Consider the following 26,404-nt stretch of genomic DNA (forward strand, 5'->3'; position numbering starts at 1 on the left):
TGGGTGTTTCTCGGAATGGCAGGTGGTGACTAGTGGGGTGCCACAGGGCTCGGTATTGGGACCACAACTGTTTACGGTTTACATCAACGATTTAGATGAAGACATTGAGAATAACATCAGCAAGTTTGCTGATGATACTAAGCTGGGTGGCAGTGTGACATGTGATGAGGATGTTTGGAGAATTCAGGGTGACTTGGATAGGCTGGGTAAGTGGGCAGATACTTGGCAGATGACGTTTAATGTGAATAAGTGTGAGTTTATCCACTTTGGGAGTAAGAACAGGAAGGCAGTTTATTATCTGAACGGTGTAGAGTTAGGTAAGGGAGAAATACAAAGAGATCTAGGAGTCCTTGTTCATCAGTCACTGAAGGTGAATGAGCAAGTGCAGCAGGCAGTGAAGAAGGCAAATGAAAGTTTGGCCTTTATTACAAAGGGAATTGAGTACAAGAGCAAGGAAATCCTCTTGCATTTGTACAGAGCCCTGGTGAGACCACACCTGGAGTATTGTGTACCGTTTTGGTCTCCAGGGTTAGGGAAGGACATCCTGGCTGTAGAGGAAGTGCAGCGTAGATTCACAAGGTTAATTCCTGGGATGTCTGGACTGTCTTACGCAGAGAGGTTAGAGAGACTGGGCTTGTACATGCTGGAATTAAGGAGATTGAGAGGGGATCTGATTGCAACGTATAAGATTATTAAGGGATTGGACAAGATAGAGGCAGGAAATATGTTCCAGATGCTGGGAGAGTCCAGTACCAGAGGGCATGGTTTAAGAATAAGGGGTAGGTCATTTAGGACAGAGTTACGGAAAAACTTCTTCTCCCAGAGAGTTGTGGGGGGTGTGGAATGCACTGCCTCAGAAGGCAGTGGAGGCCAATTCTCTGGATGCTTTCAAGAAGGATCTAGATAGGTATCTTATGGATAGGGGAATCAAGGGATATGGGGACAAGGCAGGAACTGGGTATTGATAATAGATGATCAGCCATGATCTCAGAATGGCGGTGCAGGCTCGAAGGGCCGAATGGTCTACTTCTGCACCTATTGTCTATTGTCTATCAACCCCCCCCCCCAATCCTATTCTGAATGTGTTTGATTAAAATGAGCTAAGATAACATTATGGAATTATTTCTTATGATTTCTCAAGTGACAGCACCTGGGACTGCTGCCAGTTCACAGATTTGCCCATTCTGCACCCCAACATAGCAGGCCTTGAGCAACGATCACTCAATGGGAATCTTTCCAAGGCAGGAACATCCCTGCAAAGGTGGTATGATAGCTAACATTCATTCACAACTCAAGTTCCATGAACCAGGGAAAACTTAATTATCCATATGAAACGGTACATATTTTGCATGTTTGAGCTGAACAAATTTCCAATATTACAACATTGCATTTCATTTGCATTTTGAAAAGATAGTACTCATTTCATTATGTATACTTCCCACAGCATTTCATTCTTTAATGGGAAGTCTTGAATTTGAACTACTGGATCACTTATTGCACGCTCACAAATGCACCATTCCCTCTGTTCATTCTACCTGCAGTTGATCTGTGATCTTCAGTGAGACTGCTGTCTTGGCCAGCATGATCACTATGAGTATTGTTATTTGTAAAACCCCACCCCCATATGCAAACTCTGCCCACCTTTCACAAACAGTATGTGTCTAGAATCGGTACGATTTGGGAATGTCGTGATGTTCCGATTAAAGCAGCTCGATTTGAGTGAAAGTTGCATAAGTACTGTCCATACACTGTTGTCAGTTGGCAAGAAATATCAGATCGTACACCACAGGAAATTATAAAGAATGTGTATTTACAAATTTCAGCTTTATCAGTTAGTAGGAAAGAGGAAGAAAAAAAAGAAATGGGCCCATTACAGTTAAACTAGTCCAATGTGCACAGGGCTGTTGGAGCTCATCCTGGAGTTGTCTTTGCTCACACACAGGACCCACAGTCTGCGTGAAAGCGCACACCACATTCCGAACGTCACTCGAAATCCCATCTCAAACAAATGGGCTGTCTCTTGGGAGTATTGGCTCTTCCTCTTTGGAGCCATTCATCTGCACAAAGCACTTCTTGCGACAGGGACACTCCTTCCCATGGCATTCTCCGGCATCTTCCCTCCTGTCCTCTCCGCAGTTCCTGCCAAAAAGACCCCGAACCAGATTACTGTCTGTTACAAATCTCTCTCTGCCCCACTCTGCTTGAACTTGCTCCCAGTTCCACTATCCTGATTGGCCGACACAGCATTCTTCAGCTGGGCTTCTTGTATCTCGCCTAAGTCAAAACATTCCACCAGCAGGACACAATGCTTTTGCTGAAACTGCTAAAGTGAAATACCAACAGTATAGCAGTAGAGACCTTAACCAGGGCATTACATATGTTTTTAATTGTAACACAGCATCAAGCAACATATTTTATTCTGTAGCCTTGATACGTAGGATAAAGTATTTTCTCTGGTTAGTTAACTTTCTCTCTGGTCCTGGACTGTATTATTCCCCAATCAGCATTGTCAAAGGAACAGTTTGCACTGTATTTGGTTTGCGGGACTAGTGCCTACACAAATTAACTGCTATGTTTTCTACAATGCAACATGGATTGCATTTCAAAAGAATTTTTTGATCATAATGTATTTTGCGAGATTTTGAGATAGAAAAATACACTACTTAAGCAATCATTTCCAACCATTTTGAGGTCTGAAGTTTGGTCAACTAATCTGATTTGAGGTACTTTTGCAGTAAATTGGGTGTAAAAAATCATGACCCAATTTTGCATGCCACCTTCACATCTAAAGAGTTCAGCCGTTTAGAAAAGAAAAAAAATATCAGCAAGTGTATCATGTTAAAATTAAACAAAAATTCTTAGTGGCTTTAAGAGAGTGGTGTAATGAAGGCATGGAGTTGTTCAAAATATCACAACTTCTAGACATCATGTAGGCACCTTAATCTCAAGACATCTTTCTCACTCATCCAGCGTAAGGCTGGTGGGGTGTTCTCATGTTGCTCTTGGAACAGTGAGGATTAACTGTGTGTGCCTTCATCACTTGTATTGTTATGAGACTTTGTCTGAATTTGATGCTACAATGGTGTTGAAGAAATTGGAATCTACTGAATGTTCTTTATATTGGAATATAATTATTAATCAAAATGATGAAAGATAAACAGTAAAAAATGGTACAATTACACAATTGATCTAGGATTCTACAATAATCTATTTAGCCATTCTGTTAACTCAGTCAAAATAAAAGTGCAGTTTGGCATCACGCCCACTGCATGCCATTCCCCTGGGAGGGTGCCAGATAACCTCATTATTTGCAATGGCAATGAATAGTTTCAGACTATTGTGTGAGATGGCCATTAAGGGAAATGCTATGAATTAGAGCTTTCCTTCAAAAGCAAAGCACTGCCTGCGTGGTAGATAAAAGTTCTGTCATCTTAATCCATATCTTGCAAAGTGCAGGACCCTGTTTTTATACTGGCATAAATTATCTTAAACCTACCTTAATTTGAACTAAATATTTTCCATTTGCCAATCTTAATATTAAAAAATAGTCCTGCATATTGGACATCACATTCATGGAGTCACAGAAAAATACAGCACAGAAACCAGTCTTTCAGCCAATCTTCTGTCCTTGCACTCCACCTGGTTTCGGACTCCGACTTAACAACCACAGGCACGGCGTTTTTGAGTTTTTCCCAGCACTGTGTGGAATGAGAGAAAAACACATAAAGAGCTTCGATGGTTCCTAAAAATGTGACCATCATTGTAACCTGCTTGGCTGCATGTACACCCACCAAGTTGAGTGAGTGATTGTTGCAATTCACGAACACTGCCAGGTTGCTTTTCTCACTTATTCTTTGATGGACACCACTTCTGTGTCCAGCCATCACAGCAGCGTTGTCATAGCACTGTGACTGACAATCTTTTTTTTTGTAGCTCCATTTCATCCTTCTCTAGCTGTTTCAAGTTGTCTTCAACCAAGCTCTCAGCATCCTACTGGCTTACCTGGATAAAACCAAGAAAGGACTCTCTAACACGGACTGTTTTCCTCTCAAAATCAACTTCCACATACCTGACTATTTCTGACAACTTCTCATGGTGTGCCTGATCAGGAGTCGAGTCGAACATGAGACCATAGTACTTGGCTTTACGAATGCTTCGCAGTAAATTCTGGTGAACAGTGCATGCCATCACATACAACACGCTGGAGGAACTCAGCAGCTTGGGCAGCATTCGTGGAAACGAGCAGTCAATGTTGCTTTGACCCCAGCATCTGCAGTGTACTTTGTGTTGTGGATGAAGTTGTTTTGGATACCTGGTGAAAGATAAGACAATGATTAAGGATGACTTTCCAAATGAATGAGGTGTTCGTTTATGACAGGGTCAAAGATGTCCAGTAGTTTCAGTAAGCCAAGGAAATTTCCCACATTGGAGACATCGTCTAGCTGAAGATATCATGCCACTTCTGCTTTTCCTTCTCAATCTGTGACTGAAATACCATGTCAATAACTCCTCTGTTTTCAGCTAAATTTCTTTTTATTTCTTTCCACTATGTGAAGCATTCCTGATGATTCTTGCATTTTCATGAACACTAATCCTTTCAGGTGCTTTCCACTAGTTGAATCCACTTTCCTGCTGCAATGAGGATTAATGGTCTGACTCGGAATAGAGAAAACAACAGATACAAAATGCGGGCTTTTTAGAAGGGGAATAGATCAGCCATGAGCGAGTCACTTCCTCACCACGACCATTTCCCAATTTTCTCTTGAACCAAGTTTTGTTCATTGAGCGGTTATTTGTTGGTAGGGAATGCCCCTCACTGTTCTGGAAATACTTCGAACCCAGCTTTATTATTTCTGTTCTCAATGCATCAGGCAGAATTGATTTTCCAGTATCCTTGTCAAACTTCAGAAGTCCAGTGTCATGCTGTTCAATCACTTCTGGTCTGACAGTTTGAGGCTCTTTGACACCATCCAGTTCACTAGGTTCAGTGTCGTCGGGTTCAATCTTGTCAGGTAAAATCTCGTCAATAAACTCAACATCATCACCACCACCATTGTCTTCCCCTCCTGTCATGTCCATGTTCTCTGTGGCAGCCTCACTCTTAATCTCGTCATACTCGGATTTACCTGACTTGACTTCCTCCTCGGCTTGTGGCTCATTTGTACTTGATCCACCTTCAGATTCTAACAAACTTGTAGCTGGTGCAGACGACTCAATGGAACGTGTCGAACTACTTGTTCTGGGCTTTCCAAAGAAGGGCATGAAGAACTTGCTCGAATTCTTGGCTTCCTCCGCCTCCAACTTTAGTCTCTTCCGTCCTTCAGCTCCACTTTCCTTCTTCTTCGTGAAGAAACGTTTCATGGTCTTCTTACTCAATGCTCTGAAATAAGGCCATCCTAGTGCTTTTCACCCATGATAATCAAAGACAGATCATACATCTGAAGAAAACGCGTTTTTCACTATCTGAGGATGGCTTGTCTGACTTTAATAGAAACTGCTCAGTGGTGTCCCCCTTCAACTGGGCGCCCAGGGCACGTGCCATACCTGCCATACCTTAGATACACCACTGCCCTCATGATTTTGTATGCTTCCATCAAATCTCCCCTCAGTTTTCTGTGTTCCAAGAAATGAAGTCCTGACCTATTCAATCTTTCCTCCAGTCCCAGCAACATCATTGTAAATTTCCTCTGTATTCTTTCAAACTTATTTACATCGTTCCTTTAGATAGCTGAACCAAATTGCACATTTATACCACAAACTAGGCTTCACCAACACCTTATACAACTTCAACTTAACATCCGATCTCCTGTACTCAATATTTATGAAGGCCAATGTGCCAAAAGCTTTCTTAATGACCCTCTCTACCTGTGGTGCCACTTTCAAGGAATTATGGATCTGTATTCACAGATCCCTTTGTTCTGCCACACACCTCATTGCCCTTCTATTCACTGTGTAAGACCTACCCTGGATGGTCCTAGCAAAGTGCTAAAGCTCACACTTGTCTGCATTACATTCCATTGCCATTTCTCAGCCCATTTTTCCAAGCGGTCCAGATCCCACTTCAAGCTCTGATAATATTCCTCGCTGTCCACCTCACTCCCAATCTTGGTGTCATCTGCAAATTTGCTGATCCAGTTAACCACATTATCATCTGGATCATTGGTGTAGATGACAACCGACAATGGACCCAATATTGATCCCTGTGGCCCTCCATTAGTCATAGTCCTCTAGTCAGAGAGGCAACCATCTACTCGCACTCTCTGACTTCTCCCACAAAGCCAGTGCCTAATACAGTTTACTATCTCGTCTTGAACGCCAAGCAACTTAACCTTTCTGACCAACCTCTCATGTGGGACCTTGTCAAGTGCCTTGTTAAAGTCAATATTTTTTTTTATACCCCAGAAACTGGTGGGGAAACTGTCCTCACTAGGTCACAACACCTCCCTCTGCATTTGGAAACTGGACTTCTTAACAGTAGTGTCAGAGTCAGTCTAACTGGGTAGTAACTAGCGCTCTGCAAGGCTGTGAGCTCAGCCCGCTGCTGTTCACACTGCTGATGCATGACTGTGTCGCAGGATCCAGTCAGTGTCAGATGACACAATAGTGGTTGGTGTTATCAAGAACGATGACGAGACAAACCATAGAGAGTAAGTGGAGCAACTGGTGCATTGGTGTGAGAAGAACTACGCAAGCCTGAATGTGGAGAAGATGAAGGTAATCATTGTGGACTTCAGGAAGGTGGAGACAAACCATCTCCCTCTGGAAATACGTGGCTTCTCTGCAGAGAGAGTCAAGTGCTTGGGAGTTCACATCACAGATTACCTCACCTGGTTCCTCAATATCACCTCCCTGAACAAGAAGGCACAGCAGCACCACAATTCCTAAGGAGATTGAGGCAAGCAAAGCTCCTCCCCCATCTTAACTGTATCTTGCAAGAGCACCATTGAGACCATGCTAACGAGTTACATCTCCATCTGATATGGGAGCAGTTGAGCATTCGACTGGAAGTCCCTACAAAGGAAAGTGAGAAGAGCTGAGAGGATCATAGTGGTCTCCCTATTATCCATCAGGGACAGTTATCAGGGGCACTGTGTATGCAGGGCCTTTTGTGATTCCACCCATCCATCCAGCATCCTCCTTGACTTTCTGCCATCAGGCAGGAGACTACCATGTGTAAAACTAAGAACGGTTAGGATCAGAAACAATTTCTTCCCCCAGGCCATTAGTGTTCTTGAACTCCAGGGGCATTGTATTGCAAGTGTCACTGGTTAACCTGATCCATACCTTCCAGTATTTAAAATTAATGCACTTTAATTTTTTAATTTACATGTGATTCGTCTGTAGATTTTATCTGTACCCTCATAAGTTATTGTGTGTTATTTGTACTGCTGTGCTTTACACCCTAGTTTGAAGAAATGTTGTCTCATTTCCATATACATAATATGAGTGAACTACATGTATATAGTTAAATGACAATAAACTTGACTTGAATGTAGGCAACATCCACTGCCTGGCCTTCATCCACTTTCCTGGCAACTTCCTCAAAAATCTCTGTAAGGTTGGTTAGACATGACCTATGGTGCACAAAGCCATGATGGCTATCCCTAATCAGCCTCTGTCTATCCAAATTTTCATATATCTAATCCCTTAGAATACCTTCCAATAAGTTTCCCACTACTGATGTCAGGCTCACCAGCCTATAATTTCCTGGTTTATTTGTAGATACTTCCTTAAACAACAGAATTACCTTGGCTATCCTCCAATCCTCTGGTACCTTCACTGTCACTCAGGATGATTTAAATATCTCTGCTAGGGCGCAGACAACTTCTGTACTTCCCTCCCACAGGATCTGCGGGAACTCCTTGTCAAGCCCTGGGGATTTATTCACCCTAATTTGCCAGCAGACACCTCCTCCTCTGTAATCCGTATAGGGCCCATGACCTCACTGCTGCTTTGCCTCACTTTGTCCATCTCCTGAGTAAATGCAGATTCTAATTCATAGAGTTGATAATAATTTTGGCTATTTAGTAAATGGTTAATAAATGGGTTTGTACTCGTTTCTTGGTAATGGCTACAAGAATATTTTCCAGTGAGCTGCTGGTCCATGTCACCTAGGGCATTCTACTGAGATAATCATTGAAACATTGAGCACAAAAAGGGGCCCTTCTGGTTCATCTCGTCCATGACCAACACGATGCCTATCTACAATAATCCCATCTGTCTATATCAAGTGAATATCCTTCCATCCAAATACTTGACTCAAAATCTTTTAAATCTATTATTTTCCATCTGCATTTCTTCCTCTGGTTGCTCATTTCACTTATTCACCACTCTGTCTGAAAAACTTACTTTCCTGTAACTTTCTCCTCTCTCACCTTAAATCTGTTCCCTTCTAGTTCTTGACTCCCTGCCCCGGGGGAAAAAAAATTCTAACTTTCTACCTATTTACCTCCTTCATAATTTTGTAAAATTCTAAGTTCTCTCCTCAGTTTACTATTTTCTGTTAACAATAAACCTAACCAATTCAATCGCTCTTTGCAACCATAGCCCTCCATCCCAGCAAATATCTTTGTGAATTATTCTGCACTGTTAGTATTGCTCCCAGTAGCATTGTGACTAGAACTGTACAAAATATTCCATAAGTTTTGTCCAACCATGTTTATTACAACTGCAGTGCGCAGTCCAACTCTTATACTCAATGACTCAGCCTATGAAGACAAACATACATACTCATACTGTCACTTTCAGGAATCTCTGTACTTCCACCCTTTGTACATCAGTGTTCCTGCTATTAACAATACACTTTCTCATTACATTTGACCTCTCAAAGTGTATTACCTCAGCCTTATCTGCCAGCATTACACCTGACTTCCCAACTGATCTATGCCTTGCTGTGCTTTTGGAAGTATACCTTTCTCTCAGTGACATCACCAATATCCGTGCTAAGACCATAAGACATTAGGCCTTTTGGCCCACTGAGTCTGCTCCACCATTTTGTCTTGGCTGACTTATTATCCCTCTCAACCCCATTCTGTGTTTACTGTGCACTTACTAATCATACCCCGACAAGTCAATTATGTATTGCAAGTGTCAAAGGTCCCACTGCCAGTCCCTGCACTACTACGCTTATCAGGGATTTTCAGTCAGAAAGCCACCTCATTTGTGTTTGTGATCCTTCAAAGGCCAGTTGTTCTCAGCTGGAATGATGGTCAGACTACTGCGATTGCTTCAGTGATTAGGTAAACGAGGAGAACAATATCTATGCTTGTCCCATTCCTTGTGGACATGTGATGAGGGTGGGAAGATATTAGTCACAGAAACAGTAAAATAGGAGCAAGCAGGATTGGTCATTCAACATGATCGACACCAAATTCTTATTCTCTCCTCAGGACCTGCGATGCTTCTGTATCCAAACATCTATCTGCATTCTTCTTGACCATATTTAGTGACTTGGCTCCCAACGTCTTGTGCATGAGAGAACTCCAGTAAACCCGCACCCATTGATTGAAGAAATATCTCCTCACCTCAGTTATGAATACCTTACCTTGAATTCTGCAGCATGATCAAGATAGAGTTTAGAAAGGTTTGATGCAAGTAGACTTCTCCACTGAGGTTGGGCGAAACTGACTAGAGGTTATAGGCTATGGGTAAAAAATGAAATATTTAAGGGGAATCTGAGAGGGAGCTTCTTCACTCAGAGGCTGGTGTGAGCGCAGAATGAGCTGCTAGAGGGTGTGACGGATGTGAGTTCAAACTTTAGTCAGAAGGTGGTAAATCTGTGGAATTTGTTGCCACGAGCAGCTGTGGAGGCCAAGTTATTGCATGCATTTAAGGCAGAGATAGCTAGGGCATCAAAGGGTATGGGGAGAAGGCAGGGGAGTGGGGACGTCTGGAAGAATTGGATCAGCCCAGGATTGAATGGCAGAGCAGACTCGATGGGCTGAATGGCCTACTTCTGCTCCTATGTCTAGTGGTCTTATGATTTTCACTGAAGCAACACTTCCTTAGATGATTTGTCTCACTGATAGCTGACAAGAAGTAAGCAGTAAGACAATTTGTAACTGTTTTTCTCATTACACTTTGAAGGATTGAGGCTTGGACATGCCAATCTTTCAGGAATGAAAATGAAACAATTTCACTACTTCAACAAGTTAGGTACTACGAAGAATTTGAAGGAATCGACAATCATCTTGAATGTTACAATGGAAATGCGAATTTGGAGGATGCAATCATCAAATGCACTGTATGTAGGGAGTCCATTATCTGTACTAGGTGTCTGCACTGATTTTGTTCATTTACAGTCCATCAAAAGAGCACCGTACACTGAATTCCTCCGTCGATAACTACAACGTTTGTATTAAGAACTAATACACAGTTTTATAGTACTGTAGTAGTGTTCTAATTTATTCTGTATTTCATTTAAATACATAATTTGTTGCTCAATTAAACAATAGTTTGTCTTTCTTATACCTTTTTAACTATTTCCATGAAACTTCAGCTAATTGGTGTAGTCCCAATTAGGTCAAAATGTACTGGTCCTGACATGACCCAATTAACTGGAATATGCTGTACAAAATAAAATTGGTTTCTAGCCGTCATTATAGTATACAGGACATGGATGGAGAAAATTAGCAGCACACATGCAAAGAGGGACCCAAGTCTTGAGAATAATTGTCTTACACTGAGGTAGCATATGACCATGTATCACTTTCAAGGATCTTTTTTAATATATCTGGAGTTGTATCTAACACAAAGGAAGAAAATTGTGGACACAAACAAGAGAAAGTTTGCAGATGCTGGAAATCTGAGCAACACACACAAAATGTTGGAGGTGAACTCAGTAGGCCAGGCAGCATCTATGGGAAAGAGTACAGTCGATGTTTTGGTCCAAAACCCTTCGGCAGGACTGGAACATCTCTTTTCAGCTTCCTTTGTTCTTAAATGGGAATGCTCACAAGTGATTCTGTGTTATTCAGTTCTCTTCACAACCCCACATACGAAGGATGTGATTATGCCCCATATCCAACAAGACTGAGCAGCATTCCGGATAGGATAAATGCCATGTAGGCACCTACCATTCAGTCAAGACAGAGTGTACCCATCTTCCCATGACACTCAACATCACTACCATTGCTAATCATGTCCTCGTCACCATGAGAGGACATCATGGAAAAGCATATGTGGCTGAAGGTGTAGGGCACTGCCGGGTATTCTGCTCCTCATCTGACAAAACCTCTCTAATATCTACAAGACAAAGTTGGATACAAGACTTACCATTTAGTTGGCAGATTGTATCCAATAATACTTGTCTACATGATTCACTGACCAAGGCTTCTTCCACTGAAACTCCCAAACCTGCGCCACTTTATAAGGCAGCAAGCATTTGAGACTATCATCACCTCTAGGTTCAGGTCACAGTCGTACACCAACAGTGTAGCATAATGTAAAGCTTTATAGTGCCAACAATTTCCATTTCTGCTGCTGTCTTGAAGCAGTTTGTACATTCTCCCATGTGGGATTCCCCTGGGTGCTCCTCTTTTCTCACATTCCAACAATGTGTGGGATTGTGAGCATGCTGTGTTGGCACCGGAAGCATGACAATATTTGTGGGCTGACTCCAGCAATCCTCGGACTATGTTGGTTGATGACGCAAAACGATGCAGTTCACTGTATATTTCAATGTATGTATGATAAATGAAGCTAATCTTTAATCTTCAACTTGAGGAGGGTATACAGTGCATCATTGCTGAAGCCATATGCAGGAACTCCCTTCCTAAAGGCACTGTGTACTTCAACCATATCTGCTCAAGGGCCATAGTGGATATAAAGCAAATATTGGCTTTACTTGCCACAAGATAAAATGAATAAAAAGAAAAATATAGAATTTTTTCATGATTGTGATAATGTTGATACAAGTGGAAATTAATGCTCCTTATTTAAAATTTACACCCCCTGCGAGCCTCTTCTTTACACCTCATCAGCATGTCAAAAAGCAATACAATGTGGAAATGGGTCTATCAGACAACTTTCACATGGGTCATTAAAAACCAATTACACTAATCCCATTTCATTCTCCCCTCAGTCCTATTAACTCCTCCAGATTTCATTACTCACCTACACTAGGGGCAATGGCCCGTTAACATAGTTACATGCACATCCTTGGGATAGAACGTCTGGGGCAAGCCCACGCAACATTTTTCACAACATGTACCAATGATATTAAACCCAATTCTGATTCTGACGACTGTGAGGACAGTGCAGAGAATTCACACAGAGAGCACCTATGGTCAGGAATGAACCTGGTTCTTGAGCTGTAAGGCCTGCTATACCATTGTGTGTTTATACTTTCTCCCACATGTCTTTTTCCAGCTCCCCTTGAAATCCATTGATGAAATTTGCCTCAGTTATTCCAGGTGATTGCAAGATCCAAATCTAGCTGCAAACGGAGCAAATAGCTTCTGCTGGTTAAATCCCATTTAGTATTCGAACACCAGCTGCAACAGACATGCCAGCGGTCCTGAGAAATAATTGTGTTTTTAACTGAACATATTATTTATTAGTAAAATAATTTGAATATAGTTTTCCTTTTAAAAAGCACAATAATAATACAATTTTGATAATTAGGTGCTTAACAAACAATTACCAAGATCGTACTGTAACACCGAAAATATTAATTAACTAATTTTTCTCTTTCATTGATTCAGAGTACCTGAGTACAGCCGGAAAATGAAAAATGTAAGTATCTTTAATTACAGTATTTGAATGATCCCATTCTTTCCACTGAACATTCAGTGAGTGGTGACTGCAATGTGTACCAGCTCTGCAGTTACCCATTGTGGTAACTCTGACAGCTCCTCCCAAATCATCAACTCAGAAGGAGAAGGGAGCCAGGCTGATGGGTCATAATCACTTATATGTTCTCTTGCAACATAAATTCCTGACTTTTGAATTCAGTGCCTCATCTAATAAAGGCAAGCATGCCATTTGCCTTCTGAAGCACCCTATCAACCTGTGTAGGTACTTTCAGGGTGCTATGAACTTGGACACCAAGATTTCTCTGCTCATCACTTCTCTTAAGAATCTTGCCCCTAGTAGTGTACTGTCTCTTTGAATTTGACCTAACAAGGTGCAATGCTTCACATTTGGCTGGGTTAAACTCCATCTGCCATTTCTCCGACCATATCGGCAGCTGATCTATATCCCCTTACATTCTTTGCTGGTCTTCTACAGCATCCACAACAGCACCAATCTTCATATCATTTGCGACTTACTAACCCAGCTATCCATATTTCATTCAGGTTGTTTATATACATCACAACCAGCAGAGGTCCCAGTACAGATTCTTGCAGAACACCACTGATCGTAGACCTCCAGCTAGAATAAGTCTTTCAACCATGACTCTTTGTCTTCTATGGGCAAGCCCCTTCTAAATTCAAACAGCCAATTCACCACGGATCCCATTCACCTTCATCTTCTGGATGAGCCTCCCATGAGGGACCTTATCAAATGCTGTACTAATTCCATGTAGATAGCATGCACAGCTTTACTTTCATCAGTCACCCTCATGACCTTCCCAAAATACTCATTTGAGTTTGTCGGGCAAAAGTTGCCTTGCTCAAAGCTCGCTGTCCCAAATTAGGCCATGACTTTCCAAATGCTTATAAATCCTATCCCTAAGAATTCTCCCTAGTAACTTCCCTACCACTGACATGAGACTCGGTCTATAGTTTCCTAGATCATCCCTGGTTCCCTTCTTGAATAATGCAACAACATTAGCTACTTACCAGTCCTCCAGGATCTTTCCTGTGACTAGAGAGACACAAAGATATTTGTCAAGGCCCTAACAATCCCTTCTCTTGCCTCTCTCAATAACCTGGGGTATATCCCATCAGGCCCTGGGGACTTACCCACCATAATGCTCTTTCAGAAACCTCCTCCTTTACCTCAAAATGCCCTAGGATATCAATATGCTGGCACTTATCTCCCTGTCCTCCACATCCTTCTCCTTGGTAAATACTGATGTAAAGTATTCATTAAGGAATTCACCAACTTCATCATTCAAGAAAGATTTACCTTTCAAAGACCCAACACTGCATCCTCCTTTACTTTAAAATGCCTTAGCAGGTCAGTGCACTCAGCAATGATTTCCCTGTCCTCCATGTCTTTCTCCTTGGTAAAACCTGATGTAAATTACTCATTAAGGATTTCAACCACATCCTTTGCATCCAAGGAAATGTTATCCTTGTTATCCTTGTCCCATTATCCTTGAGTGATCCTAACTTCCTAGTTATGCTCCTGCTTTTGGTGTATATACAGAATGCTTTGGGATATTCTTTAATCCTATTTATGTAGTACTTTTCATTGCCCATCCCGGTTTTCCCAATTCCCCTGGCTTCTTTATGACCCCCAAGGGGTCTGTTTGATTCTACCTTCCTAAACTTTACATAATTTTTTGACTAAATTCATCACCTCTTTTGGCATCCTCAGTTCTCTTACCTTGCTTTTCTTGTCCTTCCTTCTGACTGGAACATCCCTGTCCTGTACTCTGTTCTGTTTGTCTTTAAACACCCTCCACATGTTAGATGTGCGCTTGCCCAGAAACAGCTTTTCCCAATTAATTCTTTCTAGTTTCTGCCTAATGCTCTCATAATCTGCCCTGCTCCAGTTTAATACTCTCCTGCAAGGTCCATGCTTATCCTTATCGAGAGCTGTCTTAAATCTTAAGGAGATATAGCCATTGCTCACCTACTGAAAAGTCAGTCGCCTGGTCAGGCTCATTACCCAGCACCAGATCCAGTACAACCCCTCCTCTTGTTGGCCTATCATACAGATTGATTTATGAAACCCTCCTGGATGAACCTAACAAATTCTGCCTCATCCAAACCTCTTGAACTCAGAAGGTCCCAGCTTAAATTAGGGAAATTGAAGTCCCCCATGACAATAATCCTCTTGTTTTTACAGCTTTCCTTAATCTGCAGGCATGTCTCTTCCTCAATGTCCCAGTGGCAATTGGGTGTGTCTAGTATCAGCCCATCAAAGTTATTGCACCCCTCCTAATTTTGAGTTCTACCCGTATAGACCTCCATTATGTCCCCTTTGAGTGCAGCTGTGATATTGCCTCTGTTTAGTAGTACAACTCCACCACCTCTTTTACCTCCTGTATTTTTTCTCAAACATCAAAGCCATGGTACATTGAGCATCTGTTCCTGTCGCTCTCAGCCAAGTCTCTGTAATGGCCACAACATCATAGTTTCATGCCCTAGGTTCATCACTTTTACCCATAATACTCGTGGCATTAAAATAAACCCACTTCAAACTATCCACCTCATTGTAACTATTATTTTGCTCCTGCCTGTTTTTACTGACCCTTCTACTTTCTGACCTGTAGCTCCAATTCCCATCTCCCCTGTCAAACCAGTTAAAGCCCTTACAGTAACATTAGAGAATCTCCCAGCCAGGATATTTGCCACCCCCCAGATACACTGCAACCTGTGCTTCTTTACAGCTCACCCTTGCCCCTGAAAAGGTTCTAATTATCCAAGAGCCCGAAACCTTGCTCCCTGTAGCAGTTCCTCAGACACTCATTCATCTGTGCTATCATCCTAATCCTGCCCTGACTAGCACATGACATCAGCAGTAATCCAGTGATTACTACTTTGGAGGTTCTACTCTTCAGCCTCTTTGCTAACTCACTGTGTAACTCACTCCTCCTAAATCATTAGTGCCAATGTGCACCACAACCTCTGGCTGCACACCCTCCTCCTTGAAAATATTCTGCAGCTGCTCTATACTGGACCCTGGCACCCGGGAGGCAACACATCATCCTAGCATCTCCTTTGCAGCCACAGAATCTCTTGTCTATCCCCTTAACTATTGGATCGCCTATCACTATTGTTCTGCCAGACTTTACCCTTGCCTGCTGAGCCACAGTGCCATTCCCCTGACTGCTGCTGCTAGCCCTGGTAAGTCATCTCCCAGCAGTGTCTAAAGGGGTAGACTTGTTGCTGAGGGGAATGACCATGGGGGAGCCCTGCACTGACTGCTTACTCTCCTTCTTCTAGAGGTCACCCATCTGCTGTTTGAGACCTGCACTCTGGGTGTGACCACCTCAGTAAAAGTTTCATCTTTGCGGTTTTCAGCCGCCTGGATGGTCCTGACTACAACCAGCAACGGCTCCAGTTCCATGACCTTGTCAGTCAGGAGCTGAAGTTGGGTTCACTTCCTGCAAATGTAGTCATCAGGGAGACCATTAGGTTTTCCCCAGTCCCACATCTTACAGGTGGAGCATCCATTGCCTTAATTACCATTCTGCCTACCCTTGTTGTACCTTTGGTTCTAACCTCTTAAGCTTAAGACTGTTCCCACTAAAGCCTCTCATTCTAACTTTGGTCCACTCTGATAATAGCCACTGGACAATGGCAGCATCGCTAACACCTCACTTCTTTTTATTAGCCCTTGCTAAGTTACTCATAACACAAGCAATCTCCCACTTTACAGACTAGTCATGATAGGCCTCGCTCGCTTTTTAAAATGAGATTATATGTTGTCTTTTATAGCTTTTGTTTTTAAGAGACTCCTGGATAGGTACATGGAGCTTAGAAAAATAGAGGGCTATGGGTAAAGCCTAGGTAGTTCTAGCTTTGTGGCTGAAGGGTCTGTGTTGTGCTGTAGGTGTTCTATGTTTCTATGTATCCCTCCATGACTTCCTCCTTTTCTGCAGCCATGACACAATCTCTGATCAGCAGTGCCATGCCCCCACCTCTTTTGCCTCCCTCCCTGTCCTTTCTGAAACATCTAAAGCCTGGCACTCGAAGTAACCATTCCTGCCCCTGAGCCATCTCAGTCTCTGTAATGGCCACAACGTCATAGTTCCAGGTACTGATCCACGCTCTAAGCCCACCCACTTTGTTCATGATGCTTCTTGTATTAAAATAGACACATCTCAAATAATCAATCTGAGCGCATCCCTTCTCTATCACCTGTCTATCCTCCCTCTCGTACTAACTCCAAGGTTTCTCTATTTATGAGCCACCTCCCTTTCCTCTGTCTCTTCAGTTTGGTTCCCACCCCCCAGCAATTCTAGTTTAAACTCTCCCCAATAGCCTGAGCAAACCTCCCTGCCAGGATATTCGTCCTCCTTGGGTTCAACTGGAACCTGTCCTTTTTGTACAGGTCTTGCCTGCCCCAATGATCCAGAAATCTGAATCCCTACCCCCTGCTCCAATCCCTCAGTCACACATTTATCCCCCACCTCACTCTATTCCTGTACTCACTGTCACGTGGCACAGGCAGTAATCCTGAGATTGCTACCTTTGAGGTTCTGCTTCTCAACTTTCTTCCAAACTCCCTGCAGTCTGTTTTCAGGACCTCCTCCCTTTTCCTATCCCTGTCATTGGTACCGATATGTACCACAACCTCTGGCTATTCACCTTCCCACTTCAGGATATCATGGACGCGATCAGAAACATCCTGGACCCTGGCACCTGGGAGGCAAGCTACTATCCATGTTTCTTTCCTGCAACCAACAGAATTGCCTGTCTGACCCCCTAACTATAGAGTCCCCTATTACTGCTGCCATCTTCCTTTCCCTACCCTTCTGAGCCATAGGGCCAGACTTTATGCCAGAGGCATGGCCACTGTAGCTTCCCCCAGTAGGTCATCCCCCTCAACAGTACTCAAACAGGAGTACCTATTGTTAAGGGGGTTAGCCACTGGGGTACTCTTACTGTTACCCACTTATCTGTCTTGCAAGGCCCCGGTGTGACTACTTGCCTATAGCTCCTCTCCATCACCTCTGTTTCTGTTCTTTTTTTATTTTCAACTGCTCCTCATTTACTTAGCTATTAAGGTTCACAAATCTGGTAACAATCAAGCAAAATCCAAGTAATGAAAAGGAGACCCAGTCGTAAATTCTCATCCTCCTCCACCACCTCAGCCAATGTCAGTGCTCACTGCGAAGAACAGATGCCAGGTCATCACTTGGCAATATACCACTCACTTGGGCTTGCCAGTTGGATTTCAGAGAAGCTTTGAAATTTAAACAAGTTTTAAGTCTTCACTGAATCTTTTTCAAAGCATAGTTAGAGGGCTAATATGCATAGCCTGACTGCAGTGAGGGACAATGAGTAGATAGGTAGATCCAGGTGAATATGTGTAGAAAGGGCATTTCTGTGACCCGCTGAGCAATTGGTTTTACTTATAAAAGGTTGTAGCATTGTTTCTTCTTGTATCTTTTTGACAATAAATATAATATTGATAAAACATGCTGACTTATTTTAGTATGACCATAACATGGCTGGACTGCTGGAGATTGGATATCAAAAATGGTTCCTATAATTTCTTTTCCACAGGTTTTGATCACTATTTACTGGCTTGGAAAAGCAGCGAATAGCTGTACATCTTACAGTGGACCAACGCTGAACCTAAAAGAATTTGAAGGGTTGTTGTCTCAGATTCAAAAGGTAGTACATTTCAGTTTCATTGCCATCATGTGTGTATATGTACCCTTCAAGCTGTGATCCTGCTGTTATCAATCATGTTCAGACTTACTCGATTTCGCTAAAATCATTGTCCATTTTCGTAAGTTTTATATATATACTATGGAGAAAAGTTCAGATATTATTTGGTCGGTTTCATAGAGGGAGAAAAAGCTTGGAAATGATGTTGAGTGCAGTTGAACAAATGCTCCATGCATTCATTTCAAATTCAATGATATCAGAAACTAACAATACTTAAAAGATAAACACAAGAGATTCTGCAGATGCTGGAAATCCAGAGTAACACATAGTAAATGCTGGAGGAATACAGCAGGTCAGTCAGCATCTATGGAGAGGAATAAAGAGTTTTGGACCAAGACCCTTCATCAGGACTGGAAAGGAAGGAGAAAGAAGCCAGAATAAGAAGATGGGGGGAGGGGGAGGAGCACATTTGGAAGATAATGAGTGGGAGAACCTTCTTCCCAGGGTCATATTTTCTCTTCTCCTCTCAGATTCCTTCTTCAGCCTTTACCTTTTCAACCTATCACTTCATCCTCCCTCTCCCACTCACTTGGGTTTGCCCATCACCTTCCAACTCGTACTGCTCCCCCCCCCCCCCCACCGCCCAACCTCCTTATTCTGGCATTTCCATCTTCCTTTCCAGTCCTGATGAGCCAAAAACATCTACTCTGTGTTCCTCTGCATAGATGCTGCCCAGCCTGCTGAGTTCCTCCAGCATTCTGTGTGTGTTACTCAGGCTGGAAACAGTAGGCTTTGTTTGCAGTAAACTTCTTTACAAACCAGAGAGCAACAAAAAAAAAATCTGAAAAGAACAAAATTGTTAAATCGTGTGATGTGACCACAGAAATGAACATTCGTATATTCCTTCTGAATTTCTTGTTAATCTGGTACCAATTATAAATACTCTACATGAGATACAAGGTGCTACACTTATTTCAGACATTTATGAAGAAATTTGATCTATGTTTGTAAATGTTGTGGATGTCCGTACAGTAATATCACATGGCATTTCCAGGCTAATTTTAAAGTTATTTCCACTTATAATGTATTTTTAGCAGCAGTTTTCACTCTTCCTTGCTGTCATAAATATTACCCAGAATTAGTGGAGTAAAGGGTAAGCTGTTCCAATTGCAACAGTGAACAGAAAATTTGGAAAACATTGCCCTTTTAAAGCATAACTTGTCTGAAGTGTCAGTGAATAAGTTGTTAAGAATATTAAAATTGCAGCTTTTCAAAAGATATGCTAACGTCTTAACATCTTTAGGTTTGCATTCAAAACTAACCAATTCAGGAGGAAGAGAACAACTTTTAAAATATGAAAAGAGCTAGATTGTTCAATCATGTGCTACAACTGCAGAAGTGAACAAGAACACCACTGTATTTTACTGCTGCTTCTGAATTTCATGTTTAATTATATACTTTCTGTGTAAGATATCAAACAGCTTTTATTTTAGGCATGGAAAATGTCATGATTAAATTGTCACAAGTAATGCAAAATCATTGAAAGCCTAGTAAGATGAAACCAAATAACTTTTTGAACATACATTATGCTGATCTATCCTTTTCTGTATCAATTAATGTTAAAGCAATCTTTAATCGAGACAAGGGTTTATTATATCACTGGAGAGAGCATAGCATGGGATGGCTTCCATTGACCTTTTCTCGGGCTAGAGTTACGATGTTTAGTATGGGCTCTTTGCCTTGGAAAGAATTTATAATCAAGGGCTGTGAAAGGCACCGATTGTTCTCAATGCTCCAACCGTGTGGGTCAGATGCTAGTGCGCTCATATTCTTCAAAGCCAATAGCTGGCAAGCAGCTAGGGACTGGAATGACTTTTTTTAAAAGGAACAGCTTTTGCATATTTTCACTGCTGATTGCTTCTGAAAGCTATTTCTCCCTAATCCAGGATTGTCATTTGTCGAGCACTGGGGAAGTTCAGTGCGCAATCGGCTACTCTGAAATCCACAGGTTGTCACTTTGCTCTGACAGTGGCCACCGGCAGGGTGCTTATGCTTGGATGACAGACAACATCTGATCATTGCTTTTTGGAGACCGTTTAGAAGATGAGGAATATTTTATTCTGAGGGAATCGAAATTGGAAAATGTATAGTTTTACCAAACACAATCACCATAGTTTCTTACAACCATATCTCTGGATTACAATATGCATATGAAAGCCAGTAATCGAGTCGCTGGTTCTGTTTAATTTTTTTTAACCCTTGAAGACTAGGGTAAGTAGCTGTTTAAACACTTGGACATTTCTTAATAATTTATTGCATGTTCTTCCATCACCAGGAGATGGAGGACACAGATAGTCCAAAGCGAAGCATTCGTGACAGCGGCTATATTGACAGCTGGGATTCTGAGCGCAGTGACTCCCTATCACCTCCCAGACATGCCAGAGATGATTCCTTTGATAGTCTGGAGTCTTTTGGGTCACGGTCACAGCAGACTCCATCCCCAGATGTTGTATTTAGAGGAAGTAGTGATGGTATGTAGTGTCAAAGTACCCAAGAGCATATTTCCTATAGTCAAATTAAGCAATTGTTATGTCTGTGGCTATTAACGACTGTTATTGCACAGGGGTTAGAATGCTGAGTTGTATTCTAAACTCACATATCACTTATGGGCAGGAATAAGAGAGAGTGAATTTATACCAAGAAATTTACTCTGTGGCAAATGAATGGTCTTTCATTGACAACCTGCCACTTATATTAAAATTAAGGACTTTAAACTTCAGAGCTATGGCTGAAAATAAAGAAGTTTAAAGCTGAAATAATAGGCATTCTTCCAGTGGTGTTCAATACTGCTTTGTTAAACTGGACTTAGGCAAGCTGACACGCATAATCATCCCATGAAAATTGTGTTAATAGGAAGCCAAAATGCCTTACATTTATGTAATCTGTAATAGACCTAACTGATTAATGTGATATGACTGTAAATGTAATTTTATTAATAAAAGTAATGTAATAATAACCTTATTTGTCTTAAAGGCCTCTGACAAAATATGCCTAATTAGATTTTCTCCTGCTTTCAGTGTAATTTTTTTCAACTGTAATGTTTCAGGGCTTCTTGAAAGACTATTGTTGGTTCAATAAATGTCAACGAATGAAAATAGAAAACACCCACTCTAGACAAGCCAGTAAGACCTTTTAAGTAGAGATAGGATTACAAAGGGAGTTACCTTACTTTGTGTGAATGAAGAAAATGAACACTTTAAATGATTGAATTTGCAAAACAAAGTACAGTATGTTACTGCTTTTAACCTCGATAGTATATCCAGATAGAATGTGTGAATGAGGAGATAGCAGCAGCAGGTTTCGTTTTCAGCTGTTGGAGAAAACTAACAATAAATTTAGCAGTTGGTTTGAGAAGGTTGACTGAACTTGAGTAGTTTTAAGAACTCATAGCTGGTAAAGTAATCAAATTTACTTGGATGGGACACTTTGAACCTAGAATTTTCACAGAAGCAGATAACCCACTAGGCCCAGTGCAGTGTGAGCATGGTACCGAAAGGGCGAGGCCTTAACCATCATGTTACAATCCACTCCAGCCAGCACCAAGATGTTGGAGGAATGTTGTTCTACTAGATTATAACAATAAATACAGAACAATTCAGCACAGTACAGGTGTTTCAGCCCACAATGTTATACTGACCTTTTAAGCTACCTCAAGATCAGTCTAACTCTTCCTTCCCACATAGCCCTCCATTTTTTTTTCATCCATGTGCCTTCGTACGTTTATCCTAATGTATCTGCCTCTACCACCACCCTTTTGTAAAAACCCTATTTCGGACATCACTCCTATACTTTCCTCCAAATGCCTTAAAATTTTGCCCTCTTGTATTAGCCATTTCCACCCTGGGCAAAAGTCTGCAGGCGTCCACTCTATCAATGTCTCTTATCATCTTATATACCTCTTTAAAGTCAACTCTCATCCTCCTTCCATCCAAAGAGAAAAGCCCTTGCTCAACCATTCCTCATAAGAGATGCTCTCTAATCCATGCAGCATCCTGGCAAATCTCCTCTCCACCCTCTCTCAAGTGTCCAGATCCTTGCTATAATAAGGCAACCAGAACTGAAAACAATCTTTCAAGTGTGGTACAACCTGGGTTTTATAGAGCTGCAGCACTATCTCGTGGCTCTTGAATTCAATCCTCTGACTAGTGAAGACCAGCTCACCATACACTTCTTAACCACCCTATCACGTTGTGTGGAAACTTTGAGGGATCTATGAATGTAGACCGCAGGACCCCTCTGTTTCTCCACACTAACCCTTCAAGTTCCATCTTCAAAAGTGCATCACTTCACACTTAATTTTTGAGCTATCTGCCACTCCTCCATCAACGTCCTGTTATAACCCTTGACAAAGTTTGATACTATCTACAACACCACCAGTCTTTGTGTCTTCTGCAAACTTACTAACCCACTTTTCCACTTCCTCGTCCAAGTCATTAATAAACAGTACCAAGAGCAGGGGTCCCAAAACAGATGCCTGTGATCACCACTGGTCGAGGTCCAGATACAATACTTTCCATCTACTGCTACTCTCTGCCTTCTGTGGGCAAACCAGTTCTGAATCCATGCAGCCATGTTTTCCCGGATCCTATAGATCCTGACTTTCTGGATGAGCCCTCCATGGGGAACCTTGTCAAATGCCATATACACCACATCCACTACTCCACCTTTAATAAATTGTTCTGTGAATTCCTCGAAGAATTCAATCTGACTGATAAGGCACTACTTGCCCCTTACAAAGCCATGCTTACTATCTCTAATCAACTATGCTTTTCCAAATGCTTGTAAATCCCATCTCCAAGAATCCTCATCAATAGTTTTCCAACCACTGATGCAAGACTCACTGTCCTATAGCTCCCAGGATTATTCCTTTACCTTTCTTGAACGAAGGAATAACATTTGCCATTCCTCAATCATCTGGTATTATTCCATTGGCCAGTGAGGACTCAAAGATCATAGCCAACAGTACAGCAATTCCTTCCCTCACTTCCTGTAGTCACCTAGAGTATATATCTTGTATGATTCTGGGGTTTTATCTATTGTAATGCATTTCAAATTCCCAGCACAACCTCGTTACTAACCTGTTCTAGCATATTAGCCAGTCTGTGCTGCCCTCACGTTTGTCAAGGTCTCTCTCACTGGTGAATACCAAAACAAAGTATTCATTAAGGACCTCCTCTGATTCCAGATGCTTGTTTCCTCTACTATCCCTGTTCAGTCCTGTGGATCCATGACCCTAGTACCTGGTACCATCTGGGAGTCTCTTGCACATCCATAATATCTCCCGTCTGTTCCCCTGACAATTGAAACCCCTTTGAGCATTGCTCTTCTCCCCTTGCCCTTCTGAGCAAGACCTAGCTGTTGTCACTTTCCCCTGTTGTGATATTTGCAGCACATTTCCCCCAACCAGTATTCAAAGCAGTATGCTTGCAGTTGAGGGGAGCAGCCAGAGGGGTACCCTATACTTTTTTCCTATTTCTTTTCTCTTTCCTAACAGTCATTCAACTACCAGCCTCATACAACTAAGAAATGACTGCCTCCCTGTAGATCCTAACTATGAACACCTCATTCTCCCAAATGATCTACAGGTCATCCAGCTCCAGCTGCTCCCAGAGGCACTTCTCACAGATGTAGCAATCAGGGACACTAGAGGACTCCCAGATCTCTCGTGTCGTGCAAGAGGAGCACCCCACTTGCTTAGGATCCTTTCTCACTACTCAAGCTAGGCGCTGATAGAGAAAACATGGTAATAAACATGGTAATAAACCTATTCTAGCCTCCACCTCTTCTTACTAAAAGCCTCAATTCCCACTCACACTATGGCCATTCCCACCATGGCTATTCTGCTAACTCTCAAGTTCTTTTCATTGGCCCTTGCCAAGTGCTAATAACCCAAATGATCTCAAGCTCCACAGAAAGTCCTGATAGGACCCACTCACTTTTTAAAACTTTTTTATTCACCACAAGCAATGGCTCCTGCAATCTCAAGCTCTGCAGCTTGAAAGAGTGGTTTTGGGTCAGCCACCCCACTTCTCCCCCAACAGACAGAGATGGAGTTCTCTTGGTCTTCCCCCTTTACCCCATTGGTCTTTGCATCCAACATACTATCCTTTTCCACTCCACCAGCTCCAACAGGATCCCATCATGACTCACATCTTTCCCTCGCCACCTTTCTGTTTTCCATAGGGACCAGTCTCTGTGACTTCCTGATCTACTCGTCCTTTCCCAGCTACCTGTAGAATAGCAGAAGGTGCTAAACACTTTCTCTACAGCTCTTTCCTCACCACTATCCAGGGACCTAAACAGCTTTCCTCAGGTGAGGCAGAACTTCACATTCACCTCCTCCTGCCTGGTCTATTACATTCAGTCCTCGCAATGAAGCCTCCTTTACATTGGCAAGACCAAGTGTAGACTAGGCAACCATTTTGCAGAGCACGTGAGATTTGTAGGAAAGGCCATTCTGAACTTCCTTTTGCATGTTATTTAAACTCCCCATCCCATTCCTACACTGATTTGTCTGTCCTAGGCCTTCTCCACTACTGCCTTGAGGGCAAACAGAGACCAGTAGAATATCACCTCTCATCCCATTGGGTAGCAGACAACCTAACAGTGAATATTCCAATTTCTGGTAATTGCTTCCCCGGGGTTCTTTTCCCACTCTCACTGGTCCACCTTTTCCATCACTCCCCACACAAGTTACCTCGGCATCACCTCCTCCACCTGGTTTCATCTATCATCCACCTACTTAACGGGATTTATTCCTTGATTCCTGTTTTCTGTCCCCTCCCCCACCTGGTTCCAACTGCCCATCAAACCTCCTACATCAGGTTCCTGCTATCACCTAATCCGTCTTCCCCTTCCCCACTTGGCACTTTCGGTCCATCATTCCATGTTCTTCCTCTGTCCCAACCCCCAGCTTAGCTGATTCTACCCATTGCTCTCATGCCTGCCTTCCCTCTCCCTCTCATTTCTACGTATTCGCCACCTTCCTTCTACGTTCTCGGTCCCGATGCAGGGTATCAAGCCAAAGCAATGACCATCCCTTTACCTGTGAAGTGCCATAACGACAGTGCTTTGGAGGAATGGCTTAACCAGCCAAGCACAATGGACTGAGTTACTTTGTCCCAAAGTTTCTGTGATTTCAGAGAAGTTATAGTGGAATATCCAAGTAATTTTTAAATATAATGAGCACTTTCAACTTTTCTACTCTTTCAGACAATTAACTCAAGACTTCCACAATACCCTATCTTCAAAATGTTGAGGCAACTCCTTTTGCTGTACTGTGCTACCTAATTAGTTGGGTCTTGATTTGGAAAATAGTTCCTTCAGTGTGCATGGGCTGTTTACATTTTATAATTTGGCATTAAATCAACTACCATCTTTCACTGACCAAATGGGGGATAAGAAAACAAGCAGAAACAATCTTCATGACTTATATTTTGCAGTCCTGATAAATCCCTGCACATTCTGAGCATTGGAAAACTATGGAATGCATCTGTGGCTCCAGAAGTACATAACTTATCTTTAAGAAACAATGCATTATCTGGCATCTTGCTCAAGGGCCAGTGATACAATATGCTGCATTGTGGGGTACGAGGAACTGAGTTTCTGAGTATGTCTTCCCTCCCATACTGTGGTTTCAAGCAGGTAATTAAGTCCACTTGTTTGAAGAAGACCAGGAAATTTCCTACAAATGGGGTAAAAGTAAAATAAAAACCAGATGAATATATTTAGTTAGCCCTTATTATTGATGTTATGATTACCATCTTTGCCGCTTCTTGGCAAGCCAGAAATAAAGAGGAAAGCTTTCAGTAAGTTCAGTATTTAATTGATGGAATGTGAATGGGAAACAAATTGTATCAATCATCAAACTTGAGCAGTTATAGTCT

At 42.1% G+C, this 26,404-nt stretch overlaps 1 protein-coding gene across 9 annotated transcripts in view; it reads left to right on the forward strand.

Moving 5' to 3' along the window:
- Positions 1-26,404, forward strand: part of LOC132404711 (LIM and calponin homology domains-containing protein 1-like) — a 365,397-nt gene that overhangs the window by 228,859 nt on the left and 110,134 nt on the right. For all 9 annotated transcript variants that reach the window (XM_059989090.1, XM_059989092.1, XM_059989096.1 and 6 more), the window contains exons 5-7: positions 12,705-12,735; positions 18,351-18,461; positions 20,794-20,989. In XM_059989090.1, coding sequence (XP_059845073.1) covers positions 12,705-12,735; positions 18,351-18,461; positions 20,794-20,989 — 338 coding nt within the window. The remainder of the gene's footprint in view (positions 1-12,704; positions 12,736-18,350; positions 18,462-20,793; positions 20,990-26,404) is intronic.

The sequence above is a fragment of the Hypanus sabinus genome, chromosome 14, assembly GCF_030144855.1.
Source record: "Hypanus sabinus isolate sHypSab1 chromosome 14, sHypSab1.hap1, whole genome shotgun sequence".
Lineage (NCBI taxonomy): Eukaryota > Metazoa > Chordata > Chondrichthyes > Myliobatiformes > Dasyatidae > Hypanus > Hypanus sabinus.